The 9,688-nt window shown below is 44.1% G+C and overlaps 1 protein-coding gene across 1 annotated transcript; it reads right to left on the minus strand.

Moving 5' to 3' along the window:
• Positions 1–164: 164 nt before the first annotated feature.
• Positions 165–7,028, minus strand: ercc4 (excision repair cross-complementation group 4). Its single transcript, XM_055890296.1, has 11 exons — positions 6,550–7,028; positions 6,088–6,268; positions 5,654–5,849; positions 5,307–5,514; positions 3,590–3,770; positions 3,286–3,411; positions 2,978–3,082; positions 2,255–2,831; positions 2,051–2,143; positions 1,831–1,943; positions 165–1,707 (listed from the first exon to the last, which is right to left on the minus strand). Exons 1-11 carry the CDS (start codon positions 6,724–6,726, stop codon positions 974–976), a joined length of 2,691 nt encoding a protein of 896 aa, XP_055746271.1. The 5' UTR covers positions 6,727–7,028; the 3' UTR covers positions 165–973.
• Positions 7,029–9,688: the final 2,660 nt, after the last annotated feature.

Consider the following 9,688-nt stretch of genomic DNA (forward strand, 5'->3'; position numbering starts at 1 on the left):
TTACCTCACTTGCATTCAAGACACAGGGGGCGCTCGAGTCTTCCATTTAGATGGCAAATCATTCCACACCCCAAAGCCATACATAAGTGTATAAAAAATGTTTATCGTTGGCAGCTATATATATCTTATAACTCTGAGCAAACAAAGAATTAAAAATCATGAAGCACTTTCTGGCAAGTTTATTTTGCAAGAGATAAGACCAAACGTATGTAGAGCCAATGTTCAATACCGGCATATTTTAATAGACCCCTAGTCTAGTTCTGACAAACAGTATAAAAAAAAATTAATTACCAACATTATCAGACAATTCATTCATCATAATCAAACCTAGCATTTAAACACTGCATTGTTGAGTAAGAGCTTGTAACTAAGCATTTCCCTGGACAGTTTTAATATCTGTCGTATGCTGTAAATGCAACAAATAAACCTTCATTTGTTTTAAAACAGGGGTGGCAAACTAATTTTGCCTCGGGGCCGCATTCGATCATCAATGAGGTTCGGAGGGCCGCACTGAAAATGTGTTATATTTCCTTGCTGTCAAAACTGGAATGCTCCAGTTTCTATTTGGTTTTAGTAATTTGAAAGTATATTGACTTCGTTCCTCCCACACATTTATTTTATTGTTTTTATGAAACCACCCACAGACCGGATGCTTCACACCCGATTTAAAACACTTTCTGCTTACTGACTTCTCTGTATCAGCAGTTTTCTACTACAGTACTGCAAGTATCAAATCCAACAGCAGATCCTAAATATAATTCAGCTCATGTAAGCAAAACATCCATTTACATATTCAAAGATTTACAAAGTCAAAGTTGGAAAACAACATTTTTAAATTCACAAACACGTACAATGACAACACAATTGAGGTCAGTCCATACACAAGGCACAGTTCCTTCCATAGTCTTTCTAAAAGTCAAACTTGAGCATAGCTGATATCACATGTCAGCCTCTGTTCCTTTTAAGTGTATGACTATTTACTTTTCTGTGCAGGGGCAGGGATGTCCACAGTATTATGCAGGAACTCATAGAGCGACTTCCCATTGCCAGCATGCCCCAGAATCTGTGCTAGCCTTTCCTGGCTTAGTTTGGCTAGGTGTGCCAGGCTATCTGCGTGTTTAACCAGAGCCCTGTAGTTCTTCGCATTAACCCCTGGCATCCGAAGCAGGAAGTCGTATGGCCCAGGGTTGAAGAGGTCAGCTGACTCTGCCACCGTGTCCGACTCGGCCGTGATGGCCTGGGCAGCGGCGGCATCCGGCTCGGGTCGACCTTTCTTCAGCTCCTGGAAAAGTTCTGCGGTGGCGTGTGGGGAGGGGCACCAAAGGATCCTGAGGCGGGGGAAGTGCAGGGTGAGGAGGGTCAGCTTGGAGGTGACGTCGTTAGCTGAGATCTCCTGGCGGAAGTCGGTGCGGGCCACCAGGGAAAAGGGCTTGGCCGAGTCGAACTCGATCAGCAGGACGGGCTTCCGGTAGTACCGCGTCATGGACAGGCACTGGGTGTAGAGGCGTCCGCTCTGAAGCGAGCCAATCAGGTCACTGACGCTCTTGCGCTCCACGCAGGTGTCGGCAGTGAGGATGTAATCGCCCACCTCCAGGGTGACAGGCTCGATGTCCAGGCCGCGTCGGTGGAGGAGGGACGGGAGCTCACTGCGGAACTCACGCATGTCCACAATCACACGGGAAGGCTCCTTGGGCTGCTCCTGGCCCCCTGATTGGAGAGACATGACATTAAATTATATCAACCAATCAGACTCAGATAGATGATGTGGATTGTAAGACCTAAGCCGCCCACAGTGTAATGAATCAGATAAAATGTCATCACATCACTTACCCGCTTTGCGTGTGTTGGTAATAGAGTAAGCAGGCTCCTGACTCCTGCTCAGATCCAGGTTGGTGTCTTCTCTTCCCTCTCTCTCCTCAGGAACCACCATAGTGGCCTTCTCCCTGCAATCACACACACACAGACACCCCGTCAGTCAGCACAGCTCACAAACTAACACATGGTATGGAAACTGCAGGATGATCATAATATAATGCAGCAGATGTCTTACCTGATGAGGTGTTCAAAGGCTTGTTTCTCTTTAGCCAGACCAGTCAGGTACCTCTGCTCCTCTGTGGAGCCACCATAGATCAGGAAGTACACCCTGAGAGGAGGAGGAAATGCTTCATGAGTGACTTCATCTGGGGAAAAAACAACATGTAATTCACAAGATCTGTGTAAAATGAATAAGGGGATAAAGGTTTTGTTTGATTACCTCAGTGGTTTCCCCGGTCTGGAGGCTTTGTAAATCTCCAGCTGACGAACAAAGCTGAGCTCGGCGTCATAAAGCACCACGAAACTGGGCTCCACCTCGTGCAGTACCCGTGTCAGACTGTAGGGGTCAGTGCAACCCCTCAGAGGGTGGATAACAGTCAATGGCTCTTTCAGAACATCGTAGTAGGCGTCAGACGACAAGTCTAACTTTAGCTCCTCCTCCTCCTCCTTTTCCAACAGGCCTCCCTCATCCCCACTACTGCCCATCACTTCTCCCTCATCCCCCTCTCTGTTGCCAACCATTTGAGTCAGGGTCAGAGACGGCCTCTTTTTACTCTTTGAGTTCAGCGTGGTTGCCGCCTTCCCTTTGGCTTTTTTGCCTTTGGTCTCTTTCTCAGGCTGTTGTTTCCTGGACCAACCCTGGCCCTGTTGTTTGTGTGCGTCTGGGTCGAACAGGGCATCTCTTTTGCCAATGGTGCGAGCGTAGAGTCTATTGAGTAGGGAGTCTGAGCCACGACTGATGTACTCATGAAGCTGAGCACAGGTTCTGTCATCACTGGCACAGATCAAGATGTGGCCTGGGGAATCAGACAAAGAATAGTGAGACTCACCACCTAGGACTGAACAGTTTACCAACGCATGTCATAGCTTTGGTAGGAATATGTTATGCTTTCTGTGTCCATATACAATACTTAATCTATATTGTAATCTGCTAGTGGCTGACCTGGTTTGAGTTCAGAGCTCTTGTTCTCCTTCTCTATCTCCTGCAGCACCTCTGTCAGAGCCTCCCACTTTGGGTTCTGTTCCAGCACCAGCACCCTCTTCACCTCTGGGGCAGACACACAAAAATAATTTTCTTCAGCTCCAGAAAGCATAAAATAAAATTGTATTGTTCGCATACACATTTTTTGCAGATGTTATCGCGGGTGTAGCGAAATGTTCATGAAGCTCTTCCTCTGAAAGAAATAGAATTACATATAATATAGCCATAGAGATTGTGCTTGAATGTATATTTTGAGAGCAGTTAGTTACCTGAAGTGCTTTGTTGTTTTTCTGTGTCAGCTCCCACCTTGAGTTTCTTCTTGGACTCAGGAATGCAATACACCCGACTCCTGGCGTTGATAAACATGGAGGTGCTGGAGTCCAGGAACAACCACCCTGTTGAAATGAACCACAGGCAAGTGACATTTTTCCTTGAATCAGCATCTAGAGCTACCAACATAATGGAAGGGGAAACACAGAGACCTTCATATGATAGCTCTCCAATGAAACTAAGCAATGCATTTAGCTATTCATATTCTCTCACTCTCCAAGGACAGTTCTTACAACTTCTTACCAGAGTTGCTTCCAAAGTTTTTCTGGCTGGAGCGGAGTGACTCGAGGAGGTTGAGGAAGGTGACACAGTCGTACTGGGTGAGGTAGAGCAGCAGGGTACGTAAGATCTTCAGGTCCTGGACCAAAGACTTGGTCTTGGCTCCCAGCTGGTGCCACAGAGGGTCCAGGTAGTGACGGATGGTCTGGGGGTCAAACAGGCACAACAAACAGGAATATGAGAGGAAATCTGTAAGTGGTCAATAGAGTACAGTGGATGCCTTGATTTAATGTCTGGAGTAGAGGTCGACCGATTAATCAGAATGGCCGATTAATTAGGCGCGATTTCAAGTTTTCATAACAATTGGTAACAATTGGTAATTTTTGGACACGATTACATTGCACTCCACGAGGAGACTGCGTGGCAGGCTGACTACCTGTTACGTGAGTGCAGCAAGGAGCCAAGGTAAGTTGCTAGCTAGCATTAAACTTATCATATAAAAAAACAATCAATCTTAACATAATCACTAGTTAATTACACATGGTTGTTGATATTACTTGTTTATCTAGCTTGCCCTGCGTTGCATAAAATCGATGCGGTGCCTGTTAATTTATCATCGAATCACAGCCTACTTCGCCAAACGGGTGATGATTTAACAAGCGCATTCGCAAAAAAAGCACTGTGTAACTAACCATAAACATCAATGCCTTTCTTAAAATCAATACACAAGTATATATTTTTAAACCTGCATATTTAGTTAATATTGCCTGCTAACATGAATTTATTTTAACTAGGGAAATTGTGTCAATTCTCTTGCATTCTGTGCAAGAAGAGCCAGAATTGTACATAATTATGACATAACATTGAAGGTTGTGCATTGTAACAGCAATAGTTACACTTATGGATGCCACCCTGAACGGTTCCGTATTTCACTGAAAGAATAAACGTTTTGTTTTTGAAATTCGACCATATTAATGATCTAAGGCTTGTATTTCTGTGTGTTATTATATTATAATTAAGTCTATGATTTGATAGAGCAATCTGACTGAGCGGTGGTAGGCAGCAGCAGGCTCGTAAGCATTCATTCAAACAGCACTTTCCTGCATTTGCCAGCAGCTCTTCGCTGTGCTTCAAGCATTGCGCTGTTCATGACTTCAAGCCTATCAACTCCCGAGATTAGGCTGGCAATACTATAGTGCCTGTAAGAGCATCCAATAGTCAAAGGTATATGAAATACAAATGGTATAGAGAGAAATAGTCCTATAATTCCTATAATAACTACAATATAAAACTTCTTACCTGGGAATATTGAAGACTCATGTTAAAAGGAACCACCAGCTTTCATATGTTCTCATGTTCTGAGCAAGGAACTTAAACGTTAGCTTTTTTACATGGCAAATATTGCACTTTTACTTTCTTCTCCAACAGTTTGTTTTTGCATTATTTAAACCAAATTGAACATGTTTCATTATTTATTTGAGACTAAATTGATTTTATTGATGTATTATATTAAGTTAAAATAAGTGTTCATTCAGTATCATAATCGGTCGACCTCTAGTCTGGAGACGAGCAGTGTGCAGTGTATTTTTATATCACTAACGCTAATATAAAGAACACTAAATGTACATTCACATTGAGTTGTGTTATGTATACAATGGTTATTGCTGAACTGCAAGAAGTTGTAGTTAGTTTACTCCAGTGGGTATTGATGCTTAATTCCTATGTAACTAACAAGTCTGACCTTTTCGAAGGCATTCCCAAGGGTATTCTCCAGGGAGAGGTCCTCTGCCTCCAGCGTGGGGTTGTAGCGCTTCAGCTCCTTCAGACAGGCGTTCATGATGTCCAGGACAGAGCTCTGGATGGCCCTCATGGCCGGGGTCAAAGACACATGCAGCTCCACCACATCTGGCTTGTGTCTGTCCAAAACCGAGTTCACTGACGCCTGGAACCTGAAAGAGGCGGGGAGACAGAGAGAAAAAGAGAGAGAGATGGGAGCAGAGAAAGAGAACTATCCATCATCATCAATAATTCAAGAAGTTACCACACAAAGGAGTAAAACATTTCATTAAAAAGGGCTCCCCCACCCACCTGGGCCAGAGGAAAAGTTTCTTGACAAAGAGGTTCCTCATGACTCTCTCCACCTGACAGAAGCCTGAGGAGAAGGAGGTGGCCTTGTCTGTGAAGGCCTTGATGAAGCCTGTCTTATTCTTCTGTCTGAACAGTCTCAAGATGAAGGCCTCCTGGCAAGACTCAATTATCTTATGAGCCCGGTACACCAGTATACCTGGGGAAAACAGAGAAAGTTGTGGGTCGATGTAAACAAGGTAAATAAATAAAGTGAAGCAGCACAAAGAAAGAAAGGATAGTGCTTAGACAGAGAGAGCAATAGGAGTGTCCTTTTGAGCAACTACATCTTAGGGCATTGTTTTCACACATCCCAGTCTGATTTGTAACCATTATCCATACTAATATAACATAACTGGTATGTCAAAACTCTAGTTTTGTCTACACTATATACTGACCCGAGATGAGGTGTGCAGGTATCCTGTCAGTGAGGAAGTCCACCACTAGGATGCGGCTGGTGACGAACAGGACCCCTCCCTGTGTATAAACTTCGTAGCGCTCTGTACTCTGGACATCACTGGTCACTGTCTGGGGCAGGTGGCTCACTCCCTCAGCTCGCAGCTGCTCTGTGAAGAACTCCTAGCAGAGGAAATAGAAGCACAAATAGGAACATGGGTTATTGGTTACTATTACAAACTTTCTACATAGAAAGACATGTAACGTTATACAAACATCACCTATAGTTCGATTCATGCAAGATCTGCAACCAAGGGGGGTCCATCATAGCTGAAGCCCTCCTGATGCAAGCTTGAAAGTCAAGCAGATGACAAGTAGCTGCCTATGATCGTTGTGTAACGTTGCCCCCTCCTGAACTGGGCCCCTGACCATTCGTTCCCCTAGCACCGCTATTATTCACCCACCTGCTCGGGCGTGGTAGTGTTCAGCAGCAGCACCAGACTCCCCTCCTCGGAGTACACCCGCATGAACTGCAGCAGGATGCGGTCTATCCCCATGCCCTCCGCAGTCACCAGCAGTCCGTCCGAGCCAAACAAACCCAGGAACATCTCCGTCTCAAACTCAAGTAGTTGACCAGCCATCTCCCTCCGTGTACGGTGAGTTGTTGTCAGTAATAATGTTGGTCAGTCAGACAATATAGCTTGAATGCTATCTAGCTTGCTAGCTATACAACATGGAAGTATTCTGCAAGAACGAGTCGGTAAAGAAAATACATTTAACTTGTTTGCTAACTAAAACTGCTTTCGCTATACACGCATATCATCAATTGTAAGAAAATAACAACAAGTGCATAAATTAGGAGTTATTAGGAGCTTCATTGTATTAGCCTGCACATCCCACCAATGTTTTCAAAATTGCATATCCGGTCACGTAACGGTGAAGCGGGAACAAGCTACAGGATTTTTAGCGCCATCTGCTGTAGTGGAATAGTAACTATATACAGTAGGAATGTGTACATTACATACTGTACATGTGTACAGTACATACATACTGGACATGTACTGCACAGGAGGCTAGTGAGAGGAGGACGGCTTATAAATGTCTTGGATGGAGTAAATTAATTGGTATCAAACTCATGGAAACCACATGTTTGATGTGTTTGATACCATCCCATTCATTTCGTTCAAGCAATTACGATGAGCCTGTCCTCCATAATTAAGGTACCACCAGCCACCTGTGATGTACTGTACAACCCAACTTATTATCATGCATAGTGTCCACCTTCAGGGGATTTTGAGAGCTAGCAGGGAAATGCAATCAGGTGACAAAATCTACAATATTTACCAATAACAAAACACTAATGATTCCCCTGGGGAGGCAAAGGGAAGCACAGCAGTGAAAAGACGATGACAAGGTAGAGTGGTTGCATACGTGTGTGTATGTTGTGCTGCTAAATTGTACCCAGCTGGGCTATGTTCTGTGCTATGTCCTGCCAACCCACGTTTCTCCATAATCAGTGAAGAGGCAGTGTGTAATCGTAGCTCAGAATAGGACAGGCTTGTAAATGGCACTGGAGGAGGAGGAGAAGGAGTGGGGGAGGGTTCTGTCTGCTTCAGACAGCACACACACACACACACACACACACACACACACACACACACACACACACACACACACACACACACACACACACACACACACACACACACACACACACACACACACACACATACAGCTCCCGCTCCTCCAACCCTGGCTCTCCTAGTCAGATGGAGATGTTGTTGACATGACTCACCTCAGTACTGTAGCTATTTAACACTGTGACCTGCATTTACATGCTTTAATATTTACATTCGTACCGGTATTCACATTTTGGTGCATTTCCGATCCAGAGCCATGCATACTGTGAGACCTACAGAGAAGGATTTATTCTCAGAATAGTCCGTTTGTTTCACCTTCCCCATAAAATATGGGTAAGTAGCTGTGAAACACTTCCACTTAACAACACAGAAAGAGTTAGTTCCTTTCTCTTGTTCTTAAAAGTGAAGTGGCCACAGAGAAGAAACTTAGGCAGGTTGTGAGGCTTAAACCATGCTTGTGGAATACCTCAATGGAACACGGGCATCAATGTTTCAATAGGTTCATCTCCGTGGTGCAGTCAAACATATGATCCTCCAGGGTAAACAAGCTCTCTGCTGCCTGGCTGTGCTCTAAAAGTCTGTTACATCACTGTCATTGTGGGTCTCTTCTTGGAGATCCTTCTCTAGCACGACATCACTGAACTTCAGTCAACTTCAGTCAGCAGTTAACCTGGAAACTAAACTGAATATCACTCCATTTCATCACTATTCAGTGTTGATTCCAGGTCATACAGCAGCAGGCAATGTAAGCAATGTGTATAGAAAGCATACAGTATGTAAAGTAAGAGAAGTCATGCCCTGTTCCAGAATGGCCTTTAGAGAGCACTAGAGGACTGTTTTACTGTTGCTCAATCTCCATAATTCTCTATTCTACTGCTTTGTTCCACGATGTACTGTAGAACTCATCTAATGTTTACAGTCTGAACTTCTCTAAAAATCCTTTTCCTGTTCTGAGGATGTATTCAAGTGCGTAATGTCAAACATGACGAGACTTGATGAGGGTTTGATGAGAGCAAAAAGTGATTAGGATTAAAGAGACAGAAAGACTAGGGAAAACTAGGCAGCTGATCACGTCTTGATTACGTTTCCCTTCCTGTTTCATGAAGTGGGACCAAATTATCCATAAACATGCTACTTATGACTGTATAGGTCCCCAGGTCCCAGGGGATGTGATAGATGCGAATGGATGTCATAGATGCATCTATCACATCCATTTTCCACTCATATTTATCTCCCTATAGGATGAGTCAAAAAAATACTATTTGTCAGCTCGTACCTTGCAGTTTCCTGACATCATTACTGGTTGTGTGCCAGTGTAAATGACACGGGAACAGCTTAAAATGTAAGGCACGCAGGCTGGAGGGGGAAGTAAGATGATATTTAATGATGACTAGAGAGAGGGGGGAGAGAGAGAGACAGAGAGATGGACTAAACAGCAGCAGCACTCCCCTCCAACCCTCATTAGGAAGGTCGCAGCTGTGGGAGACGGCTAAAACGGGTGTCTACTGCTCTACAAGTCTGATAACTGTATGGCCTTCAGAACTGGCTAGTTTTTATAGGGCATTTTACATTATTCCCTCCACATATGACTGGAAGACATCTCAAACGGGTGTCTGAAAATGTGTGTGCCCCAAATGGCACCCTATTCCCTATATAGTGCACTACTTTTGACCGGGATTGATAGGTCTCTGGTCAAACAGTGCCCTATATAGGGAATAGCGTGCCATTTTGGAAGCACCCCAAGTCTCGAGGACTGTTATAACTGTATTGCCTCCAGATCTGTCTAGTTATTATAAGGCATTATGACTAATGCCTGGGGAATTTTTAGGTTTCTTCATGTATAGTACCTGTGAAGAAATGGATCATCGGATGTCATTTCTATGAGAGCAACAGAGAAGGAGAGATGTGTAGGTCTTGAATAGCAGAGTATTGTTAGATAAAGGAACCAAAATATAGTGGGCTA

This window comes from Salvelinus fontinalis, chromosome 30, assembly GCF_029448725.1.
Source record: "Salvelinus fontinalis isolate EN_2023a chromosome 30, ASM2944872v1, whole genome shotgun sequence".
Lineage (NCBI taxonomy): Eukaryota > Metazoa > Chordata > Actinopteri > Salmoniformes > Salmonidae > Salvelinus > Salvelinus fontinalis.